The following is a 25,424-nucleotide window of genomic DNA, read 5'->3' as shown; positions in this document are numbered from 1 at the left end:
GATGTATTTAGAATACTCATGCATATTTACAGCTTTTCCAGACAGTAATTCACATATTCATGAGATTTCCAGAAGCTAATTATATCCGCATTCTAATTATGCATTATGATGGTTGCCAATAGTCTTCCTCACTGTGTTCACCAGTGTTCACCTGTTGTGTTCACTATGTTCACCAGCATCCTCAGTGCTTGCATATCCTCGCAATGTCCTAGTGAGGTGTGGTATGTCCTTGCTTTTGTTTTGTTCCAGTCTGTTATCAGGAAGGCTAGCATCCTTGGTCTTATTTACTGCCTCCTTAGTTCCCAGTCCCGTGATGTGCCTTCCCCTGTCAGCCGGACATTTCTTGCTCCCTACACGCCAGCAAGTTAAGAGCAGTTTGCTGTATTCTACTATATGACCTCACCGCCATACGCATTATTGTTCGTTTGAACCCACAGTTTAGCCCTACCGCTTACAAGCCCGCTCTGCTCTCTGCAGGCCGCCGTCCCTTGCGAGGTGCCCCCTACGGCCAGCACGCGCAGCTCGCCGCGCCTAGGCGCGGCCCTCCCGCCGGCCCCCGTAGCGACGGCAGCGGCGCACGCGCGCGGCCTCCACCGCCCCGCGAGGTCGGCGTCAGGTCTCGCGGCGGTTGGGCCTCCCGCGGGAGGGCGGGACTGGCGCACGCGCGCGCTTTCGTAGCAGGCGGCGGGAAGTTACGGTGGCGTGGTGTTGGCTTGGCGGGCCGCGTTCCGCTCTGTCTCAGCGGTGGGTGCTTTGTGAGGCGCTCGGCGCTATGGGACGCAAGTGGGAGGAACACCATCTCTGGTGGTACATACTGGCCTTGGGCTTCGAGCGGGAGACTGCCGACCCCTCCCGCGTGGTACTGGGAACGTAAGTCTGAGGCGGAAGCGGGTTGGGGAGGGAGGGGAATGGGGTCTTTTGCAGCCCTCGGTCCCTGAGCGAGGTTTTGGATTTCAGCAGGCAGCGCCCAGCATGGGGAAGCAAGAAAAGGAAGTGGGGAGGGAAGGGGCGGGCATCGCCTTGCAGCAGAGGTGCCTTTTGATGCAGAGTAGTACTTTGTAATCTTGAGCGGTCTGCAAAAAATGCTGTATTAATTCGGTGTGGTAGCTGCATCTGATGTGGCTCTTTATTTGTGTATTAGGAAGATGTTCAGCATACCAAATAGCGGTGCACTTCACATTATTGCCACCTTCTTGTTTGAAAGGCTGGATTGGGCTCGAGCAGCAGTGACTTTCAGGTAAGTGAGTTTCGGGCTTGTGAGGTTGCTGCTGTGCATGTAATCAAGAACGCGATTTATGCAGCTGCTGGGAGGGGGGGTGTCTCTGGAGGAATGCCGTGGAAGAAGAATATGCTGTCAGAATTTGTTTCTTTTTGGTCACAACTCTGTAATGAATCAGAAACCTTGCCTTAATTGTAGGCGTTTCTGAAAGTCTGTAACTTGATGAGTTATAGTTGCCACCTGTTGGTAAAAACGTTCATAGCAGCAAAGTAATCTAACTTTCCCATTCATTTCACTAACCAAGAAGGGAGTAACGCTTCCCAGTTATGGATTGCTGCCAAGATCTTTAATGAGGCAAGAATCCCGTCTTCCTTAATGCCTTTCCTCATATAGCTTTGCCATTTTAGCTGACACATTAAATGAAGAGGCTGGAGAAAGACCAGGGATGTGAAAATTGTCAAGTGTTCTGACTTTTTTCCCCTCTTCTTTCTCTTGAGTTAAAAAAAGCTGCAGACAAATCTGTCTCAGAAATAGACCATAATTAACGTATTACGGCAAGAAAGTGTTGTCATTTAACAAACTTTTAGCTATTCTTGTTGTAGGCTATATCTCCTCATTTTCTGACTCCTCCAGGAGGCATCACTGAGAAGTCTTTGTCTTAGCCTTGTTCTTGAAATGGTTAATTAGGTAACTTAATATTTGTACACGTCTTGAAATTGATTTTTTTTTCTTCTTTTTCCCCATCCTTTTTAAATGGAAAGAAACTGTGCCTCTGCAGACCTGTGTTTTATGAAGCACTGTTTTGTGTGGCTGAAAGACATTGAAGTGAGTATTATGAAGGTAGAAACTGATGCTCTGTAAGCTCATTCCTTTTTTTGAAAGAATATGTAGTGCTTTTAAGTAAGAGTTTTAAAGATTATTTTACCAAAGAAGTTAGTTTTATTTCACATGGTCTTATTTCACATAGTTGCATCTTAGACTTGTTTGAGGAAAACAATGTGACGTGGTGGAATTTAGATGAGAGAGACTTAAAACTGCTGTGGTTTTCTTCTGGATAATGGTATTAGAATAAACAGAATTCAAGAGGGTTCCTCATGTCTGGGTGAGAATAATTTTCTTCAACTTGAGAGATGTTTGCCTAAGTTATCTCAGAAGGTGTTTATTGTTGCAAGAGTGGCTTCAGGTGCAGGAAAAATTTTTTTCTACTGTAAGTCTTTGTTTATGGGGAAATGGGCTAAACTTTAAGTTGAGCTTATCAAGAGGAAAGAGGCAAACCAAAATTGATGGTTTCTGGTACCATTAGTTAATGTTATCTTCTCATGCTGCCTTCATTTTAATGATAGTTGTAGAAATCAGGTCTTTGTATACTGGAACACTTTTAGTAATAATGCAAAAGATAAAAGCTAATAATGCAATATCTTTGAGTGAGATAAAAGCAGAGCAAAGAACACTCATTCGTGACTTCAGGAGAAAACAAGAAGAGAATGCGTATTTTTTCAAAGGCAGGTATTACCAGTTGCGGGTGAGGAGGGCAGAGATTTCTAACATTTACCTGTTTTTCTCCTTAGTAGCTGGTGCAGCACTGTGTTTTGACTTTCAGCCTGGGAACAATGCTGATAACACCAGTGTTGCTCAGTAGTGTTTACTCTGATGAGGGCCTTCTGAGTCTCCTACTCTGCCAGGGAGGAAGGGAACCTGAGGGGAAGCAGAGACAGGACACCTGACCTAAACTAGCCAAAGGGGTACTCCATACCACAACAGGTCATGCCCAGTATATAAGGTGGGGGCAGTTATCTGAAAGGGCTAGACAACTGCTCGGGTCAGGTTGGGTGTTAGTCGGCGGGGAGTGAGCAGTTGTATTCTCTTCCCTTGTTATTTCCCTTATCATTATTCCCTTATCATAATTATTATTATTGGTGGTAGCAGTATTGGTTTTGTGTTATACGTTAGTTACTGGACTGCTCTTATCTCAACCCGTGGGAGTTACGTTCTTTCGTTTCTCCTCCCCATCCCTCTGGGAGTCGGAGGAGAAAGGTGTGCGGGGAGTGAGTGGGCGACTGCATGGTTCTGAGTTACCAGCTGGCCTTAAACCATGACATTACCCAACACTGATTTCAGTCTGTATGTTGAAACTGTTTCTCACATACAGAACTTGGGATGATGGGTGGAACATTCAGGAAGTTTTAATCTCTTCTGGCGAGAGTGAGTGTCAGCTGTAGTGGCAAAATAGTTAAGGTTTGCATCAGCCTTGATAACAAGTAGGCTGCAATGTTTTGCTAAATGGCTGTTGTTTAGGCTTAATTTCTTAGGTCAAATTTATGTTTAAAAACCAATTTATCTTTTCTAGAAGGAACACAAAGACTGTCTTCAACATGTTACAGCGTCTTCATTAATTTCTCCTGGAGGTTCTAGATTTATTCATATGTTCTATTTGTTTGCAAAGCACGTACTGACTGAGGACATGAAAAAGAATTCTGTAGGTAAGCTGTAATGAAACAATGAAAATGCTTCATTTGTAATGTTTGACAGTGAATTCATCAAGTCTTTAGTATATGCCAACAGTTTTAAAGTAGTTCTGAGTTGGCTGTTCAGTTCAAAATCTTTCATGGTGTTCTACTTGCTGTCAGCTACTGCTGATATAACAATGCAGATTGCTTTGCTTTCTGTTGCTTTATGGGTCTTGCTCCAAAGTTCACCTGTGTAATGCTGTTCACCATTCGCCACGCAAGCAGTGGTCTGTTCCAGAAGTATTGGACTGTTATACTGTACTCATTCTCACAGCCATAGTAATACTGAAGGATCAGAACTGTCGTCTATTCTTGGAAATCTTGTGTTGTTTTATTACCTAAAGAATAGGGAAAGGGAGTGACGGTGAGGGAATGAGAGCGTATACAACAGAAAGAACTGGAAAAAAGGCAGTGCACTGCATACTCTGTTTCAGTCTAGGTAAAATGAGCATTTTGATTTGTTGTTCTTCCATTTCAAACTAGGAAGATTAGAAAGTTGTCTGTTTGCTAAAACTGAATGATGTAATCCATCCTAACTTCCATTTAGGCACTGATAAACTTGTGGCCAAATCTGTAATGTTGAGACCTAGGAATATGTACACGGCAAAGTCAAGATGCAGAGTTGCATACAATAAAATTCTGCAGATTTTTCTAAAGGAACACTTCATTATTCAAGAATATCAGAAAAAGGCATGGTAAGTGATATATTTAAAAAGGAGTGTTTTCATGAAGTCTGTCTTCTGTGTGTGTGTGTGTGTGGTTAAAAGGATTTGAGGAGGCTGCAGCTGCTTTACATCGTGAGTTCTGTTGAGCTTCTCCCAGTTTTTTTCCCCTTTACCTCTAATTGACAGTTCTACTGTTTGTAGGGTCTTTTGTGAAGTGTAATAGTCTAAGCAAGTTGGTTTTGCAATATAGGAGATGCTATATTTTGGAAGATATAGTTACTTGGGCATTAAAAATGAGCAAGTAATTCAGCATATACAGCACTATGATTGCTTAACATCTGAAGGGGCGTATCTTAGAACATAAGTGTTTCAGGGTGAAACTGCCTGATCGCTACGGGACACATTTTATTGACATAATCCTAAATTATTTCACCAAAATTATGCTTTTCTTTATTTTTGTATATGTAAAACATTCCCAGTTAGCGGAACAAGAATAAGTGGAACTTTCTGTGTGGGCAAAGAGTTATATGTCAGTGGAATTTACAGAATTTGGGTGGGATAGTTTACGTGACTGCAGCACTTGGACGGTTGCAAGCTGTTCATTAAATTGGAGGAAAGAAGAAAGAGTTGTGCAGTAGGTAGAAGAGCAGTTTCAGTGCATGTAACATAGCTCCATACGGGCTGGTCTGTTTCATTGCAATAGAGTAAGTGACAGCTTAATTGCTTAATTTACAAATATCTTGGTGGATTTCCTGGATGTCTTTCTGTGCAGAGTCAGTGTGAGGAAGTCAAGAGTGTTTTGTGTGTGGATTTTTTCTTTTTTTTTTTTTTTTTTTTTTGTTTTTTTTTTTTTTTTTTTTGGGTTTTTTTGTGCGTGGTGGTGCTTTTTGTTGTCTTTTTTTTTTGTAATGATTCCAAAACTGCTTCAGTGTGCAGACTTGGAAAGAATGTACATGATTAGATACCTGTTGTAAGTAATTCTGAGAATAGCAGATTAGAAACATGGATATTTTTTTTTTAAATCTGTGGTAACTTAACTTTTTTCTTAGGCTTTTAATTAAAGACAAAAAACGGATAAATTCTGAGTATACAGTCCTCCAAGTACAGTCTGAAAAGTAAGTGTTTTACCTTATGACCAAGTTGGCTTATATATAATCAATTTTCTTTACTCAATTTTATGAAATATGAGCTCTACTTTAATTGTATTCCATATGAATTTTTGTTTTGCATGTGCGTATAGGATGAAACAAAATACTGAAAACAAAAATGACAAAACTGAGAGAATTCAAAAGGTGAGTATTTTTTTCTGCTGTGGCAGCTTAGTGTATTTCTTATGTTTCTGTGTGTCGTGGTTTAACCCCAACCAGACAGCTTGTTAACTCACTCCCCCCCTTCTTGCCCTCCCCCTACTCCTGGAGGGACGGAGAGGAGAATCAGAAAGAATGCAACTCCCACGGGTTGAGATAAGAACAGTTTAGTAACTAAGGTATAACACAAATCACTACTGCTACCACCAATAATAGTAATGATAAAGGAAATAACAAGGGAAGAGAATACAACACCCCATCACCAGGCGACCGATAACTTGCTCCCCCAGCCCGACCAAGACTGACCGATACCTCCTCCAACCTGCAGTCCACCTAGCCCTTTCGGGTAACTCCCAGTTATACCCTGGGCATGACGTGCTGTGGTATGGAATACTTCTTTGGTCAGTTTGGGTCAGGTGTCCTGTCTCTGCTTCCTCCTGGCTTCCCCTCCTCCGTCGCAGAGCATGAGACTCACAAAGTCCTTGGCCAAACCAAAACATCATTTTTATCAGCTTTGATCCCAGCCCGAAAGCCAAAACACAGCACTGCACCAGCTACCAAGAAGGAGAAAAAATGACTGCTGTTGCTAAAACCGGGACATTATCCACCCCTTATTCCATACCATTCACGTCATGCTCAGATCCTACATTTTCAATATACCATCACTCTGATCTCAGTGCACGTCTATCTTAGTACATGGAGTAGTCCCTATAAAGCTGCTGAGTCCATCTGGCCCATAATGTCAGGCTCCATCTCTTGTAACAGTCTTTCAGAGCAGGAGAGGCTGTGTGCAGTGTTCACACTTGTGAATAACCTGGGCAGTAGTGTCCATTGCTAAGTCCACCCCTCGATCATGAATCCATCTCTATGTTGCATCTCTGCTCTCATGGCCTTAAGGGTCATGGGCCAACCAGGCTCAAAATAATTCACTGACCCTTCAGCAGTTTCTGCAACTTGTTGCTGGGGACTCCATACAGCTGCCTTCCATCTCCAATGCTTCCAAAGCACTGGAGGGGCCCAGTGGACTAGGTACTTGCCCATACTGTCCCACATGCCCTGCCACTCATGGCTGTCCAGCCTTGGGGGAAACCTCTTGGTCCTCCCATATTGTCGTCTAACCCCAGACAAGACCCAAACCTGACTCTGCTTAAATTTCGGGATCAGACAAAATGGTGGTGGGTAAAACACACTCTGTGTGTGTGCCAACATGCTGATCCCCATCACAATCAGCAGGCAGGTCCCAAGGATACCCAAAGGCCATCCAAAACCTTCAGAACTCTCAAGCGATGCTGCTGTACTTGTCACTGGGGCTGGTGTAGCTGCTGTGCTTGCCGGCTCTCCCACCACCAGCTTCTCTTTTCCTGAGTCCAGCTCTTCCTCCTCTGCCTTGCTGGGAAATGCTGCGGGGTCTCCTGCGTCCTCCTGGGGCTCGGCGGGCGGCTTCCGGGGAATGCTCTCGGCCGTCGCAGGGCTGGGCTCGGCTCCTCCGCCGCCTTCTCCCGCTGCTCGGCAGCCGCCTCCTTCCGCTCCTCGACCGCCCCGACCTCCTCCACCGGCAGCCGCTCCCTGCCAGCCTCCGCTCCCGCTTGGTCCCCGGGGCCGCTCTCCCGGGCCGCTTCAGCAGCCGCCGGCTCCCGGGGCCGCTCCCCCTCGGCTCCCCAGAGCCTCACGCAGACGGAGGCGAGGGCGAGGGCCAGGACGGTGAGGAGCAGCCGGACGGCCAGGGACCAGTCCATGGCCACGTCCGTCCCGCCCTGCTGCTGGAGCCCGCCCGTATTACAAGTCATTGCCATAAAGTACATTGAGACAGGAACCTTAGCCCAAGCCCCACACTTGATAAACACTAACACAGCAAATACCGGCTCTAAGTAAGTTACAACATTCTGAAGCTGTGAGATCAAGAGGAACAACTCTGAGAGCCAATAAATCAGCATTGTGACAAGTGACTATTAATCCCGTCAGATCTGTCATTATCTCAACCCCTCGAGCCCCATGTTGGGCGCCAAAAAGAACTGTCGTGGTTTAACCCCAACCAGACAGCTTGTTAACTCACTCCCCCCCTTCTTGCCCTCCCCCTACTCCTGGAGGGACGGAGAGGAGAATCAGAAAGAATGCAACTCCCACGGGTTGAGATAAGAATAGTTTAGTAACTAAGGTATAACACAAAACACTACTGCTACCACCAATAATAGTAATGATAAAGGAAATAACAAGGGAAGAGAATACAACACCCCATCACCAGGCGACCGATAACTTGCTCCCCCCAGCCCGACCAAGACTGACCGATACCTCCTCCAACCTGCAGTCCACCTAGCCCTTCCGGGTAACTCCCAGTTATACCCTGGGCATGACGTGCTGTGGTATGGAATACTTCTTTGGTCAGTTTGGGTCAGGTGTCCTGTCTCTGCTTCCTCCTGGCTTCCCCTCCTCCGTTGCAGAGCGTGAGACTCACAAAGTCCTTGGCCAAACCAAAACATCATTTTTATCAGCTCTGTTCCCAGCCCAAAAGCCAAAACACAGCACTGCACCAGCTACCAAGAAGGAGAAAAAATGACTGCTGTTGCTAAAACCAGGACACTGTGGCATTTACTCTCAGATACTGTTAACTCCACTAGTTTGTGATTATGCTATCCCCTTCCTCCACCTTTATGCTGTTCTGATACTCTGTCATTATAGGTATTATGCCAGACATTCACATAGCAGTTTTATACTTCTTGCCTATTAAGGTCCGCAGCATGTGGGCGCTTATAATGGGAATGCTTACATCTCTGAAAAAAGAAAAGGAAGTTGTGGATTCTGTACTCGATGTACTTGAAGGTGGTGTCATTTTGGATGGAACTAAAGTTGTTGTCAGTGTTCCACAGTTTTTGAGTTACAAAGTTGAAAAAGATGTGTACCAAGTAAGTCATTTTTGTCCTTGCTTGTCCTTTGTCACCAGGGTGTAATCCAATCCCTTTTTTAAAGAATCAAAAGAAACAAAAACTTAACAGATGGTAAGAGGTTTGCTTAAGGGTGTATAGAATGTCTAGTTGTTATATAGAAGTTTGTTATGATTATGCTGCTGATTTGTATAAGTTATGTTTCAACCATGAACACTTTAACTGCATTGGTAAATTGTTGTTTTGGGTTTTTTTTTTGGTTGCTGTTTAGAAATTAAAACTAGGTTGTCTAGTTTAACTGTTGTTTTAACTAATGGTCTTTTGTTTCCAGTGTGTATTATATGGTGGTGTTTAGGCCTGCCATATCTTTTGGGGCAGTGGTTAAACAATACCTCATCAGTGAAGTTTTCTTAGTTCATATTGCTTTATAGGCTGCTTTTAAGCAGCTGATTCTAGAAAGAAAACCCTGAGGCTTAAATCTAGGGTATGTTTTTGTTTTTGTTTTTTAAATATGAAATAATCAGGAACTGAATCAAAATTTCAAGTGTAACTTTATATCCTTTCTCTGACTACAGAAGACACAATTTTCTGATATTGATGCTGTTCACTAATTTTATTTTTTTTTTCCCTTGCTATACTTCAAGTGTTTTATGGGGAATGCATATGAAGCTAAAAGCCTGAATTTCTTAGCAGTCATCCAGTTATTAAATGAAGCGCTCAGGACATTGAGAGATGAACACTTTCAGTCTGAATTAGAAAAATGTCTTTTTGTACTTGAGAATAAGCATATGTACCACAAGAAATCACTACAGGATTTGAAAGTGATGAGGTAATTGTCTGGAAACTATCTGCTTCCTTGTTCTTTAGTCTGCAGGTCATGGCTTCCTACCTTGGAGTCTTTCCTAAAATAATACAGTTTGTAATGAAAACATATTGGTTCAGTCTTATTCCTTAGTCCCTGGGAAATTCACATTTGTCTTGATTAACTTTTGAGATTTTTCTCTAGTGTCAGCTTTTTGCCCTTGCTTTGCTAATACTTTCAGCTTTGTTCCTTGTGACCTCCTTTGCTAGCATCATGGTTTAAACCCAGCTGCTAACTATGTACCATGCACCTGAGCGGGATGGGGACGAAAACTGGAACAATGAAAAACCCACAGGTTGGAAGAACAGTTTAATAATTGAAATAAAGTAAAATATAATGATAATAGAAATAAGATCAGCAATAATAATAGAGAACAACAAAAAATGAAATGAAAATTCAGAAAACTCAGTTGATGCACAACACAGTTGCTCTCTACCTGCCAACTGATAGCCAGACTGACCGTCTTTTCTGAGTAGCTCCCCCCAGTTTATACACTCGCCATGACGTGCTGTGGTATGGAATACCTGTTTAGCTAGTTTGGGTCAAGTGTCCTGTGTTTGTTTCCTTCTGGCTTCTTGTGCCCCTCCTCACTCGTGGAGCATGAGAGACTGAGAAGTCCTTGATCAGGGTAAGTGCTACTGAGCAGCAACTAGAACGTTGGTGTGTTACTAGCATTGTTCTCAGGCTAAAGCCGAAACACAGCACTGTACCAGGTACTAGGAGGAAAATTAACTCTATCCCAACTGAAACCAGGACAGATAATTGACCTGATTTTTACTTTATTTCTCATGTTAATCGGTTCTGGGATTTTAAAACTTGTATCTGAAACTGGCTTAGGGAAAGTTCAGGTGTGTGCCTCACAGTATGCATTTATTTTAATGTAGTTCTTCCAATTCAATGTAAGAAACATGAAGGCTACCTAGCAGCTGCTTTTTAGGTTGTGAATTTCAGTTCTTGGTGCGTACACAAATGCATGGATGTATATCAGATTTTGCAGGATAAGGAGGGTACATAATACTATCCATCTTTATGCAGAACTGTTACCTCCACCAACAGGATGTCTTATGTTCATTTTGCATGCTCATATGTTACAGGCTAGAAATAGAGCGACAGCATCGTGTGTCGAGTGAATCTATTTCTAGAGAACAGGAAAACTGGGAAGTGAAGTGGAAAAGCTTTCTTGGCCTGTGTCCTTTTTATTTCAGCTTAAATCAGGATCGAGTAAGTAGTCTTCATCAGAATCTGATAGAGAGAAAGGGTGAAGGTGAGAGGATGTACGTCTAAGCTGGTGTGTTTTTATTGCAAGACTTAAGCTTTATCTACAAGGCTAGGGAATCAGATAGCACAGTATAGCAGAAATTGCTTGATGAAGTCTTTCTTAAAGAAGGTACATTTGACTTGATGACAGCTGGCGTCTTCATGTAAGATGGGGGATACAACCATCTTCTTAAAGCAGTAGATTAGCATAAGAGCAAGCTGATTTGGTTTTGGTTTTGTCCATGTCTATTTCTCTGTGGAAACAGAGCTTTCATGTGCTGTCAGTCTGAACAACTGCTGAGTTCCGTTTTTCTCTTTTATAGTGATGGGCTTGATGTCAGAATGGAAATTATCTTTCAGTCATTTGTACTGATACAGGGATCTGAGGTTGTACCCTTGCCTAGCTACCCAGCAGAAAAGAAAAGTTTCATGTTGAGTCTGAACTGGCTTGCAGAAAAGCTGTTGTAAATAGTTGTCTGTAAATTGCTATTGACGTGCAGATTTTCTCAGACTGCTTGTGTAATTGTTTTTCTTTTGAAAAGAAAGTTGTGTAATTTTTTTCTTTTGAAAGGAGTTAACAGCTGTTCAGCACCATTCTTCTGGAGTTGTAGAGGAAGATCAAGGTTTTTGTCAGCATCTACTATCAGTTTCAGGTCAGTGAACAGAAGTTTCTTTGTGTTCTTTTTTGTTTTCTTCACCCTGCTACAGTGGTTAAAACTTACTTGGTGTTGAAAAGACTCCCCATTGGTTTTTCAAGTATCTTTGATAGTCTTTGATAATGGATCTTTGCCACAGTTGCCTTAGATTTTTCAACCTTGTTGTATCTCAAGAGATCACAGAAGCACAGAATGGTTGAGCTTGGAAGGGATCACCAGGGTCATCTAGCCCAACATCTCTGCTCAAGCAGGGTTGTCTAGAGCATGTAACTTGGATTTGTGTCCAGGTGGCTCTTGAATATCTCCAGGGAAGGAGACTCCACAGTCTCTTTGGGCAACCTGTTCCAGCCTCATAGTAAATAATTTCTTCATCGTGTTTGGGTGAAAGGTACTATGGTTTAGTTTACATCTCTTGTTTCAAATCCTGTCACCCGGCACCACTGAGAAGAGCCTGGTCCTATACTCTTGATGCTCTCCATTCAGATGCTTACACACATTGATTAGATCCCCCCAGAGGCTTCTCTTCTATAGGCTGAACAGGCCCAGTTTCTCAGTGTTCCCTCATCTGAGAGATTTTCCAGACCCTTAATCATTCTAGTAGCCCTTCACTGGACTTTCTTCAGGCATTCCACGTCTCTCTTGTACTAGGTGGCCCAGAACTGGACACAGTACTTTAGGTGAGGCTCTGCCAGGGCTGCATAGAGAGGGAGGACTACCTCACTTTGCCCGCTTCAGATTCTCTGAAGCTTTGGGTATGGCAAAAAAACAATGCTGGATTTGTTTGGTATTTTGTTCTTGCACTAAGGATATTGAGATAGACTTCCATGTGTAATGATTTGTTACTGGATTCTAGAGAAAACATTTGACAGTAAAAGTTGCTTCAGGTTAGAGGATTAATAAGAAAGAGAGAAAGAAGATTAAAACTTTTCCCATTGGTCAGCTGGGAAAAGAAATTAAAGGTGTCCTACCAGGAAAGCATCTTTCCCTGGTGCATTCTGAAATACTTCATTCCATGGTAACTGTGCTATTTGATCAGGACCTTACTTGATCTCTATGTTGTTTGCTTTAGGTCATGAGTTTAATGGTGATAGAACTCGCTTTGATCAGACATGGATGTTGCCCATGTTAATTGGCTGATAAGATGATTGTATTTTATTGGGTAGCGCTTACTAACCAAGTGTTGACTGTCACTAGTGTAGAGTTATAGATAACTAGAAGCTGAAAAGCAAGGGTGGAAAAGGAGGAAGACAGCTTGAATAGTCTGTCATTTGCACTCCCTTTTGGGAAAAATGACATAGTAGATACATGTTGGAATGTCAAGATGCAAAGCAGTAGGGAGATGGTGAAAATGCTGCTCCATTAGTCTAGGGATATGTAAGTATAAGCCTAGAAGCTGCAAAGGAAGAGGCTTACAGAATTGCAGATGGAAGGTAGTTTGCCTTAAATCTCAAAGATGAAAGCACTGTGCAGTAATGCTTTGAGCTTCTGGTAATACTGGAAGGCTTGAGACAAATTGTTGTCTGTGGCATTCTCTCCACTTTATGGTTAAGATGCTAGATCTGAGAATCCAACCAGGATGTGGTTAATATGGTACATTTAAAAAGAAGAAGTTAACATTGCAAACTCCAAATAAACTTAGATTTCTGAGGTGGTGTTGAGGTGAATACCAAAAGAAGTGCGATTTATGTTTACAGAAGCTGCAATTTAGGTTTAGTAGAGAATGCTGAGGTTAAACTTTGGCTGTTTATCCAAATGATGTACCAAAATAGATACTTACTGTTTGAGAGAGTCCTGAGCTGAGAGGTATGTATACCTCTGATAATGTGCAAAACATTTCCTTACAGCATGCCTTGCTTTGCCTGGGCACTTGGTCTTGCTTTGCCTGTGCACTTGGGCTGATGCAGCATTGATCAGAGGGATGAGTATGTCCACACATTTATTTATTGATAAATGCAGATGAAGATAGTGAAGAAAATATGGGTGGAATTTGCTTTTGTGGAATTGATGTGCTGCACAGCTGAAGCAAACACGGAGAGGAGGGGGTAATGTGTGGCTGTGATTGTAGTTTGGAGGAGAGTGGAACACGTATTTGGGAACAACACAAGTAAACATGGGCTGCTAGTGGTGTCTGTGGCTTCAGGTGGTACCTGAGCTAAAGAATCAATTGCTCTGTCCTGCTTATGTACTAATAATACTCAGAAAGCCTATCCTGTGACTAGTCTACAGAAGTGGTCTGAGTCACTTGTGTTGCCTGGGAAGCCTGAGTGGAGAGAAGTGGAAGCAATAATAAAACTGTTGACTTGCTTTTCTAGATGTTTTGGACTCTATTACTGAAGAAAGTTGTGAGAAAGATGATGGGGCATTGGAAACTATGATGGATAAATCAACACCACCAAGGTATGATGTTAATGAGATAATTGATTAAAAAAAAAAGCAGTGGGGAAAAAAATAGAACTTTACTTATTGGAATTGCGTATTTTGCATCTCTTGATCCTTAGCGGAATATTGCAGTAGCCCACTCCTTACACCCAACTGATTTAGCAAGATAGTCCAAAAGTAACTGCCACTTGCTGCAGCTGGTGACTGATTGATCAGCTGGTTGCTGCTGAATAGCATGTGCAGCAGCAAAGTTGCAAGGTTTTTATCTCCCTTTTATCTACATTCTTTCAAGCTCTAAGAGACAGGTGGCGAAAACAGATTTTGGTTTCTGAGGCTGGGCTGAAGTAGGCAGTATATTCAGTATAGCTTGAGAATAAGAGGAGACATTCACAGATGAGCCCTTTTTTGTGATTAAAACCCCCCAAAACCCCAACTCACTAAGTGTTCTAAAATCGCTTTGTTGTGTAGCTTCTCTTACTGCAGTTCCAGTAAAAGACAGAACACAGAACAATGGTGTTCTAGAAAGTTTTGGCGGGTTGACATTTAACTGAGCTGTGGAAAGTTTCATAACCTTCTGAATAACACATATTCTGAACACATACTTAACTTTCAAGTACGACTGTCTGTCATACTTGAAAGTTGCCTAGTAGGGGACAAAGGGAGTTGGCAAAGGAAGTTTGTACTGTTCTGAAGATATCAGTACATGTAGTTGGATAAAAGTCTGAAAGGTTGTCCAACCAGTTAAAAATTAAAGCCTGGATTTCTCTTAGTGACTTCATATAGCATAAATTTTTTTGTTGGCTTGTGATTCTAAAGATAGGTAACAGCAAATATTAATGTTTTAAGGTGCTTTCCTTCCTAGCAAGTGGGACTGCATCTTGCATTTTAGTCATCTATGCTATTAGCAGTACACTCATCAGAAGTTATAAGACTGAAGTTTTTGCTAGCCAGGTGATTGTTAAATATCAGTAAGTTCACGTAAGAACATACCTGTGGGTGCCACAGGGGATTCAGAGGAAGAGTATTTAGGGAAAACAGGGAAAAGAACATGGAAGTCTGCAGAAGACTTTGTAGTTATGATTTTCAGTTATATTGGAGAATATAGACTTGTTTATAAAATGTATTACAAAATATGTTTGCTTTTTGTTTTTAATCAAGGGAAAAGTTTTATTAAAAATTTGATTAATAACTTTGGGAGGCTGATACACAGCTAGAGCTAAATATGCTCTAATTGTCACATGCTATCCCTATAGTAAAATTGCCTTCTGATGACCGGGACGAATTGAGGGAAATCGTAACGGACAGATACGGGGCACATAAGATGTAATGGCCTTCTACTAAGACTCGCATGCCATTTGCTTTATTTGTCTTTAAAGCATTTGGTTTATTTTCTTTTCTTTTTTTTTTTTTTTTACTCCAAAGGTTCTCTTCAATGGCTTTGGAGATGGCAAAAGCATCTGAATGCAGAGACTCGTTAACTGAACAGGTAATTCTTCAGTCACTTCCTGCCTGTCAGAGAAATTAAACTTAAGATATTTGCTTTTTGTATTGAATGAAACCTGGAGGTAATATTTCAGGGAGAGGGCTGTAATTTTTTCTGGTTTTGTTTTTTTTTTGGGGGGTGGGGGGGTTGGGTGGGTGTGTGTTTTGTGGTTTGTTTTTTTTTTCCCTGTAGTTTTCTACACATCTTGAGTCAGTCCTGGAAAACTCTAAAAGCTGTTGCGGACTTCATCTTTTAGGGAAGGACAGTAGGAAGTTGAGTTCAAATACAACATTTGGTGTGTCACTGATTCTCTGCTTGTTTGCTTGTCTTTTTGGTGTGAGCAGTGGTCAGAATTTGTTGTTTAAGTTGTGTGTGACCTTAAGGGTTACAAGGTGCCTAAAAGCAACTTGGTTGTATAGTTGTCTGTTGCACAATTGTTCAGTGTAATATAGAATCATAGAATAGTTAGGGTTGGAAAGGACCTTAAGATCATCTAGTTCCAACCCCCTGCCGTGGGCAGAGACACCTCACGCTAAATTATGTCACCCAAGGCTCTGTCTAGCCTGGCCTTGAAGACGGCCAGGGATGGAGCATTCACAACTTCCCTGGGCAGCCCATTCCAGTGCCTCACCACCCTTACAATAAAGAACTTCTTTACCTCTGTCTTCACTGGCAAACGGTCTGACCACACCACAGGTCTTGGAAGGCAGATGCAGGGACTGTGAAAATGAAGACCCAGGCCAACTGTAGGAGAGGATCTGGTTCGAGACCATCTTAAAAACCTGAACATACACAAGTCCATGGGTCCTGATGAAATCCAGGGTCCTGAAGGAGCTGGCAAATGAAGTTGCTAAGCCACTGTCCATCGTATATGAAAAATGGCAGTCAGGTGAAGTTCCCGATGACTGGCAAAAGGGAAATATAACCCCCATTTTCAAGAAGGGGAAAATGGATGAGCCAGGGAATTACAGACCAGTCAGTCTCACCTCTGTGCCTGGCAAAATCTTGGAGCAGATTCTCCTGGAAGGCATGCTAAGGCACATGAAAAACAACAAGGTGCTTGCTGACAGCCAGCATGGCTTCATTAAGGGGAAATTCTGCCTGACCTATTTGGTGGCCTTCTATGATGGGGTGCTGGTCAATGAGAAAATGAACATGAGCCGGTTTTAGTGTGCGCTTGCAGCCCAGAAAGCCAACCGTATCCTGGGCTGCGTCAAAAGGAGCGTGACCAGCAGGTCGAAGGACCCTGATCCTGCCCCTCTGCTCTTGTTAGACCTCACTTGGAGTATTGTGTGCAGTTCTGGTGTCCTCAACATAAAAAGGACACAGAACTGTTGGAACAAGTCCAGAAAAGGGCCACGAGGATGATCAGGGGCCTGGAGCACCTCCTGTATGAAGACAGGCTGAGAAACTTGTGGCTGTTCAGCCTGGAGAAGAGAAAGCTGTGTGGAAACCTCATAGCAGTCTTCTAGTATCGGAAGGGGTCCTACAAGGATGCTGGGGATGGACTCTTCATTAGGGACTGTAGTGACAGGACAAGGGGTAATGGGTTAAAACTTAAACAGAAGAAGTTGCAACCAGGCACCTTGTTTTTCATGTGCCTTAGCATGCCTTCCAGGAGAATCTGCTCCCAAGATTTTGCCAGGCACAGGGGTGGGACTGACTGGTCCGTAGTTCCCTGCCTCATCCATTTTCTCCTTCTTGAAAATCGGGGTTATATTTCCCCTTTTCCAGTCACCAGGAACTTCACCTGACTGCCATGATTTTCATATATGGTGGACAGTGGCTTAGCAACTTCATTAGCCAGCTCCTTCAGGACCCATGGATGGATTTCATCAGGACCCATGAACTTATGCATGTTCAGGTTTTTAAGATGGTCTTGAACCAGATCCTCTCCTACAGGGCGTCCAAGGTCTTCATTCTCACAGTCCCTGTGTCTGCCTTCCAAGACTTGTGGTGTGGTCAGAGCTTTTGCCAGTGAAGACTGTGGCAAAGAAGTCATGATGAACCTCAGCCTTCTCCAAATCCAGGGTAGGCAGTTCTCCCCATAGCTTCTGGAGAGGGCCCATATTGTCCCTAGTCTATCTTTTATTTGCAATATAGAATCCTTAGAATTGCTTGGAATCCTTAGAAATGCTTGCAGTATAGAATCCATAGAATTCGTTCTTGTTATCTTTCACATCCCTAGCCAAGTTTAATTCTAACTGGGCCTTAGCTTTTCTAACCTGGTTCCTAGCTTCCCGGACATCATCCCTGTATTCTTCCAAGGCTGCCTGTCCTTGCTTCCACCTTTTATAAGCCTCTTTTTTCCTTTGAAGTTTCCTCAGCAGCATCCAAGGAGGTCTCCTGGTTCTCCTGCTGCACTTCTTTCTAGTCGGGACGCAACACTCCTGAGCTTGTAGCAGGTGATCCTTGAATATCAACCAAGAGTCTTGGGCACCCCTGCCCTCTAGGGCTATATCCCATGGAACCTTACTAAGCAGGTTCCTGAAGAGGCCAAAGTCTGCTTTTTTGAAGTCCAGGGCAGTGAGCTTGCTGCACGCTCTTCTCACTCTCCTAAGGATCTCAAACTCGACCATCTCATGATCAGTACAACGAAGGCTGCCCTGGAGCGTCATGTTTCCAACGAGCTCTTCTCTGTTGGTGAGCATGAGGTCAAGCATGGCACCTCTCCTTGTCGGCTCCTCTATTATTGCAGAAGGAAATTGTCTTGCATACAATCAAGAAACCTCCTGGATTGCTTGTGCTGGGCTGTACTGTCAGTCCAACAGATGTCAGGGTGGTTTAAGTCCCTCATGAGGACAAGGGCCTGCGAGCGTGAGGCTGTTCCTATTTGTCTACAGAGGGCTTCATTCACAGAGTCCCTTTGATCAGGCAGTCTGTAACAGGTCCTCAAAGTAATGTCTCCCATAGTTGCTCTTCTTTTAACCCTGACCTACAAACTCTCTGTCAACTGCTCACCTGTCCCCAGACAGAGTTCCATACTCTCCAGCCTATCCCTAACATAAAGGGCAACTCCCCCTCCCCATCTGCCAGGCCTGTTTTTTCTAAAGAGCCTGTAACCTTCCAACACTCCAGTCATAGGAGCCATCCCACCATGTTTCTGTGATGCCTATTATATCATGTCCCCATAGACGTGCACACATCTGTAATTCCTCTTGTTCCCCATACTATGAGCGTTTGTATAGAGGCATCTGAGCTGAGCTCCGAATGAAGCCGGCTCATTGGTTGGAACAGCTGGTATACCTCTACTTTGCTCTGGGCATTTATTATAGGTGCTGGCAACTGACTGGGAGTGCAGGGATGAAGTGATGCCGCCCTCTGCAACACATCTAGTTTAAAGCCTTGACTAGCCTGGCAAGCCTCCTACCAATACAGTGCTTCCCCTTTTCTCACCCTCCAGTAGACCTGGCCTCCCAAATTGAGTCCTGTGTTCTAGATACTTAAACCGCTGACTACAGCACCACTGTTCGAACCGTTTATTAACCTTGCCAATCCTCCTAGCCTTTTTAAGGTCCTCCCCTTTATCCTGGAGAATGTTCAAGGTAGTTGCAAGTGTGTCATCTGTGCTCTGTGCAACACTCTGTCCTAGCCACTACTTGTGTCTTACTTTAAATACAATTCTAAAAATATTCATGTTTAGTTAGAATTTAAGGCTGAAATATTTTATTGACTAAACACTGAGGCCATGGCTGTTCAGAATTTGCACAGTAGTTTCCTCTTTATTCTGTTATTCTGACACTTAAAATTTGACAGTTCTTGTGTATTTCTCTAGGACTTGCATATTGAAACTTGTGAGGTGGAAGAAAAGCTTGTGTCTCAAGACATGTTAAGAAATGGAAAGGATGAGTCTCCCACTTCAGAAACGGTTGAGAATGCAGGTTATCCTGTCCAAAGCCTTCTTGAGAAAGCCAGGGATGAACTGGCAGAAGTGGTTAGGAACAGTCTTTTTTTTTTTTCTATCATCTCTCTGTTGTTAAATAAATGATCATTAAGGTCAGAGAACCAATTGCTAATTACAGTGTGCCTTTTGTAATCTGCATATGTCAAAAGTTACTTTTTTCTGCTAGATAGTAATCAATGTCAGTAACTTTTAGGGGTGACTACCCAATTACATACACCTGAAAGCATGGAGCTTGTGCAGTTATCATATTTTCCAACTCATGGTGAAATAAGCAGAACTTTCAGTTCTATCATGGTATGATTTATATAACTTCTCATACTTTAAACTAGATGGTGAGGGTACTTAGAATTGAGTTCTGATTTCAGTCACCTATCTTAATTTTGTGTTTGTAGCACACCGTCGTCATTGTGAGTGAGAAGATACAAAAAAGACAGAAGAAGACTCAGGAGATTCAAAACTCTTCTGATAATTTAGACAGTGGGTTTATTTTGAGCCGTAACTGACAGAAATAAAGAGGTGGTGATTTTGCTTTCTCAGGATTTCCCTTTTCTAACATCCTACAGGTTGCAGAAGCAGTGGTGTCCGAGGCGACTCTGACTGGTGAGAGAAAAGGAATGGCATTAGAAGATCTTACTATGTCATTGTCTTTTGACCCATTTATAACAAGAAACCAAATTCCCCGAACTCCAGAAAATCTGTGTAAGCTAGAAACTGACTGTATAGTATTTGCTGTTGAAGAATGTGATTAGTTCATTAACTTTGTACCTGTTACAGAAGATAACTACTATAATAATACTATATACTATACTAATACTATAATACTATATACTATAATAATACTATAATAATACTATATACTATAATATAATACTATATTATTATAATACTATAATAATACTATATATATATAATATAATATACTATTATACTATTAATATACTATACTATATATAATATACTATAATATAATACTATATTATTATAATACTATAATAATACTATATACTATAATACTATATACTATACTAATACTATAATACTATATACTATAATAATACTATAATAATACTATATACTATAATAATACTATTATAATAATACTATTTCAGCGAAGCTGCAACCCTTACAGGCTTACCCTATAACACAACATAGTAGGCCTAATGAAATGATGGCATTAAGGTATACTTAATTGTTTCACAAAATGACAGTATTTGCATTTCAGTTACACTTGTGCTTCCTTGCTGGGTGGTGGATGAGGGGTCTCTGGTGGTCATCGATAGTCCTCCTCACTGTGTCCGCTGATTAACCTCTTTGTTTGAACTTGTGCAAAAGGCTTTTGTGAATTACTTAACAATTAATGTCCACAGTTTAGGTCAGTTTATTCTGATTTGTTCTTTAGCATGAAGAACCAGCCCCATCTTGCTCTCAACAGAGGGGTCCCGATTTACAGCTTACAATTAACAAGAGTGGTTTTAATTTACAACTTAACATTTCAGCTTACAATTCCCCTCTTTGAGGCTTAGAGGATACACATTTATCCTATAAGCCTCTGTTCTGGTTTAAGCCCAGCTGGTAATTCAGAACCATGCAGCCGCTCTCTCACTCCCCCCTTTTTCCTCCACCTGCTTCCGGAGCGATGGGGAGGAGAATTGAAAGAATGTAACTTCCACAGGTTGAGATAAGAACAGTCCAGTAAATAAGGTATAACACAAACCACTGCTGCTACCAACAGGCATAATAACGATAAGGGAAATAACAAGGGAAGAGAATACAACCACTCACCACCTGGTGGTCGGTACCCAGCCTGATGTGAGCAGTGATCTAGCCCTTCTGGGTAACTGCCCCCAGTTTATATACTGGGCATGATGTGCTGTGGTATGGAACACCTCTTTGGCTAGTTTGGGTCAGGTGTCCTGTCTCTGCTTCCTCCCGGCTGCCCCTCCTCCCTGGCAGAGCATGAGACTCAGAAGGTCCTTGGTCAGAGTAAACATCACTGAGCAGCAACTAAAAACATCGGTGTTATCAGCACTGTTCCCAGGCCAAAAGTCAAAACCACAGCACTGCACCAGCTACTAAGAAGGAGAAAAATTGACTGCTACTGCTGAACCCAGGACAACAGTACTGCACCAGTTATTAAGAAGGAGAAAAGTAACTGTTACAGCTGTACCCAGGACAGTGCCCACCCCTTCCATGCCATTTACGTCATGCTCAGGCCCCGCAGTTTTTTCAACATGCCATTAGTTTTTGTCTTTTGGAGAGATATGTACATGCACACACAGAGATAGGTATCCTCCCTCAGTCCATGGACCATCCCTATAAAGTTTGCTAAGTTCATTCAGTCCATGATGTTGGGCTTTATCTGTTGTAACAGTCTTTCAGGAAGGGAGAGACTGTAGTGTTGGATTCTTGCCTGCTGGTGACGTGACTGAATGTGCTTGGTCTCATCAAAGTTTATTCTTCGGGGTGATGACTGAATAGAAGGCAGGTTCAATCGCTGGTGAGCTCAGGACAGTACCGGGAGACTCCCACTGTTGCTGCTAGCTTTTCCCGTGACTTTATTCTGTGCTGATGATCATGACAGCACATGTTTTCTTTTCAAAGCCCAGGGTGGCAGAGATGGGCATTTAACTGCTATAGAAGTGTTATATAGCAGGCAACAGCATATAATTAAGTTCATTGGCTGTTTTCACCCAAAATTAAATCCCTTTGGACATACACACTGGACTTCCCTGTCTTCCTACATTACCCACCAATTATATCCAGGCTCCTCAGCAAAAAGAATCCCAAGGGTTTGCCTTTACCTGAAGCAGGAATAACCCAGACTGTCTTCCCCAGCAAACTCTTTATGTTCACCACAGGAATTTTATCCCCTTCTGCAGTATGTAAAAGTTCTGAGTGTGCTGGGCCAGCCCTGTTGGCAGATCCTCTGGTGTTGACCAACCAGGTGCCTTTTGGTAAATGTGTATCCCAATATTTGAAAGTCCCAACACCCATTGCTCTCAGTGTAGTTTTTAACAGCCCATTGTACAGTTTGATTTTTCCCAGAGGCTGGTGCATGGTAGGGGATGTGATATAGCCACTCAGTGCCATGCTCTTTGGCCCAGGTGTCTGTAAGGTTGTTCCGGAAATGAGTCCTATTGTCTGGCTCTGTTCTCTCTGGGGTGCCATATCACCACAAGATTTGTTTCTCAAGGCCCAGGACAGTGTTCTGGGCAGTGGCATGGGGAACAGCGTGTGTTTCCAGCCATCCAGTATTGCTTCCACCATGGTAAGCACATGGTGCTTGCCTTGGCAGGTTGGTGGGGGTGTGATGTAGTCAATCTGCCAGGCCTCCCCATAATTTGTACTTCATCCATTGTCCTCCATACCAGAGAGGCTTTAACCGCTTGGCTTGCTTAATTGCAGCACATGTTTCACAGTCATGAATAACCTGGGCAGCAGTGTACTTTGGCTTGGTTGGGTCAGGTGTCCTGTCTGTTTCCTCCCAGCTTCTTGTGCCCCTACTCACTAGCAGAGTGTAAGACTGAAAAGTCCTTGATCAGGGTAAACGCTGCTGAGGAACAACTAAAACATTGGTGTGTTATCAGCATTGTTCTCAGAGTAAAGCCAAAACACAGCACTGCACCAGCTACTAGTAAGAACAAAATAAATCACTGTTACAGCTGAAACCAGAATAGAATCAATTTTTTCCTTGATTTGTTCTATTTAGTTACAGAAGTCAGAAGATCGTGGAGAAAAGCTATTAAGACTGAGGACTCATCAGACATAAAGCCGAACCTACCTGAGGTAACAGTAGAAGAAACTCCTGTGGATGCTTACCTCTGTAAGAAGATGGCAGACTCTAGATTTGTGTGCTTTGACCCTGCATCTTCTGTACCTGACTTTGATCCTGCCTTGTCAGAAAGCAAGTCCCAATTAAGTTCTACAGAATTTAGACCTCAAAAGCAGATAAGTCATATTGAATCTCCAGTTTCAGAATCTGGAGTACAAGAAAGTGAGAGACCTGAAGCACAAGGGTTAAAATGTATTGTTTTGAACAATAGTTCTGTAGATGATCTAGAAGAGCATACTTCTCCATATGTAAAGAGCATCATGAATACTACAGACGTATGTTCAGAAAACACTTGTGGAACGAATGTTCTACCATCAGACTGTTTTCAGGGTTCCTTAATGGGTGGGATGCTGCACTGGAATGTACCTTCATTGTTAAATTCTGTCAGTGATGAGACTGCCTGCTTGGGGATATTGGGTGAGACATTTGAAGGATGTCTTGAAGGAGAAGGACTTAGTAACACAGATGCCAACCAATCTGCAAGCTTTGAGTCTTATTTTGATATAATGGACAGCCCATATGTAACAGGTGGTTCAAAAAATGAGGAAGGTATTGAGAGATCAAAGCTAGATGTACAGTCCCTATTCAATCTACATAAAGCACTGGAAAAAAAGCCATCTACAAGTGAAAAGGAGCTGCATCAACTACTTAGTGGAGGTGAATCTGTAAGCTCTGTATCATCCCCAAGTCTTGCACCAGAAAAAAGAGGAAGAGATGAATTTTCCAGTCCTCAAGACCTCTTCTTTTTGGATGAAGAGTTTACTAAGACTCCATCACCAAAATCCCTTAATGAAATAAAATATTCTCTGTCATCTTTGCTGGTATCCTTTCAACATCTGGAGGAAATGGCATCAATGGTACATGAAATTCCATTAGACTTAAAACATAAATTGAAAGGTAAGTATCCATGTGCTTTAGCAATAAGATTTTGTCCTTTCTGTTACTGGGTATACTACCATAAATAACCTGCTCTGAATAGCTAAACCTTGCTGTGCAAGTATGTGTACAGATTATTTGTATGCTTATTCCTTATGGAAAGTGAGACATAAAAGCAAAGGAGAACAGGTGCTTCTCTGACTCTCTGAGGTAATCTGCAGCTGTTTAAAAAAAAAAAAAAAAGCCTTAAGGTGCATTAGCAGTGGAGCAATCTGAAGTTCAATTTTGAGAATTCACAAAGTTAGTTTGAAGTAGTGCCTTTACTCTGAACAAATGTGGTTATTTAGAAATGTGTTGTAGATCATTGGATTTTTTTTGTGCATTCAGTCAGGAGTTCATTGTAATACTATTAATATACTTTTCATTATGAAATACACTCCATTCCAGAGGGCCCCTCTGCTCCCTCACCCCATTTCCAATGGAAATGTCAACTTTGTTTAACCAGTTTAAAGTTAAGCAGTAGTGCATGTTTAGTTACATGTGAGGTCAGTTTCTGAAACGCAGTAATAAATATGAGGTAGTAATGGTTCTACAAAGGACTTTGACTGATACAGCTGGTATTTAATGGAGGACTAGGAATTTAACATAATAAGCTAGGGGTAGTGAGATTTGTACTTCGTGCAAAGCGTTGCTTCAGTTTAGATTGTGGAGGTACTGATAGCAGATGATTTACTTTGCTTTGAACAGTTACCTAAATTAGAGGTAATGTTTCATATATGCTTTTTTAATAGGTGCCAAACAAATGTGGAGCATCATTTCTGTCAGTTAATGGATAGTACCAAGTTCTGAGTGATAACTAATACAATTTTTCTTCCAGGTAAAGATCATTTGGATGAGAAGCCAGCCATGAAGGAATCATCATCAAGACAGAATTATGGTTAAGGAGAAACGTAATTGTGTTACTATGGTTATGGTTCACTTGAGAGTGTAACATCTTCTCCAAGCAATACCTGGATGGAGAAGTTGCACTCCTGTTTTTAGCAGAGTCTGTATTCCATAGCAGCACTTTATATAAAGCCCATCTTCTAAATGGAGAACTGTTATTAATTTTTTAAAATATCAGATGAGTAGGTGTCATAATCCTAGAAAATGGAAAGACGAAGTGTCACATGAAATTTTAGTCTGTATCTTTCTTATTTCTACCCCTCTCAAAACCTACCTGTCCTCCCCTTCCTGAGTCCCCTAAACCTAGCCTGAGTTTGTTGGTTCCATGACAGTGAAATTGGCATAGTTGGCAAAGTGTGAATAGAGGGATTGATAGAGGAACAGATGTGCCCCTACTCCCCCAGGTGAGCACTGGGCAAAGAAGTGGTTCAGCACACCAGTGCTGATAGAACTGAACAACCCTGGGGAGATGGTAGAATGCATGTGAAGTCAGTTTTTGAAATGCCTAAATAAAAAAGAGCTAGTAATGGTTTTATGGAAGATTTTCACTAAAATAGTTGGTATTTAATGGAGTACTAGGAATTTAACACAGCAAGCTAGTCTGAAGCCCACTGGGGGCATGTGCTGGATACAGGTGCAGGACTGGTTTTTTT

At 42.3% G+C, this 25,424-nt stretch overlaps 1 protein-coding gene and 1 non-coding gene across 2 annotated transcripts; both read left to right on the top strand.

Moving 5' to 3' along the window:
* The first annotated feature begins 1,039 nt into the window (after nt 1-1,039).
* HAUS6 (HAUS augmin like complex subunit 6) lies at nt 1,040-24,877 on the top strand. The gene is made up of 16 exons (XM_061355280.1): nt 1,040-1,237; nt 1,981-2,044; nt 3,567-3,699; nt 4,274-4,421; nt 5,441-5,506; nt 5,632-5,683; nt 8,425-8,598; nt 9,222-9,406; nt 10,534-10,660; nt 11,268-11,349; nt 13,665-13,749; nt 15,154-15,217; nt 18,990-19,148; nt 19,682-19,817; nt 22,828-23,847; nt 24,704-24,877. The coding sequence occupies exons 1-16, from the start codon at nt 1,146-1,148 to the stop codon at nt 24,766-24,768; spliced, it is 2,652 nt and encodes an 883-aa protein (XP_061211264.1). The 5' UTR covers nt 1,040-1,145; the 3' UTR covers nt 24,769-24,877.
* Nucleotides 14,924-15,053, top strand: LOC133213219 (small Cajal body-specific RNA 8). Its single transcript, XR_009725733.1, has one exon. It is a non-coding gene; the product is annotated as a small Cajal body-specific RNA 8 (non-coding RNA).
* Nucleotides 24,878-25,424: the final 547 nt, after the last annotated feature.

The sequence above is a fragment of the Neopsephotus bourkii genome, unplaced genomic scaffold, assembly GCF_033783945.1.
Source record: "Neopsephotus bourkii isolate Nb327-2 ecotype Australia unplaced genomic scaffold, CSIRO-AGI_Nbou_v1 NB_788, whole genome shotgun sequence".
Taxonomy (NCBI): Eukaryota; Metazoa; Chordata; class Aves; order Psittaciformes; family Psittacidae; genus Neopsephotus; species Neopsephotus bourkii.
This window is presented reverse-complemented; position numbering and strand designations above follow the sequence as displayed.

What these genes read in the sequence shown, in the direction of transcription:
- HAUS6 (XM_061355280.1), top strand. Translation starts at nt 1,146, where the DNA reads ATGTTCAGCATACCAAATAGCGGTGCACTTCACATTATTGCCACCTTC. An exon ending in GATAAATCAACACCACCAAG is followed by an intron (nt 13,750 to 15,153) that starts GTATGATGTTAA and finishes TTTACTCCAAAG; the next exon opens with GTTCTCTTCAATGGCTTTGG. An exon ending in GAGACTCGTTAACTGAACAG is followed by an intron (nt 15,218 to 18,989) that starts GTAATTCTTCAG and finishes GTATTTCTCTAG; the next exon opens with GACTTGCATATTGAAACTTG.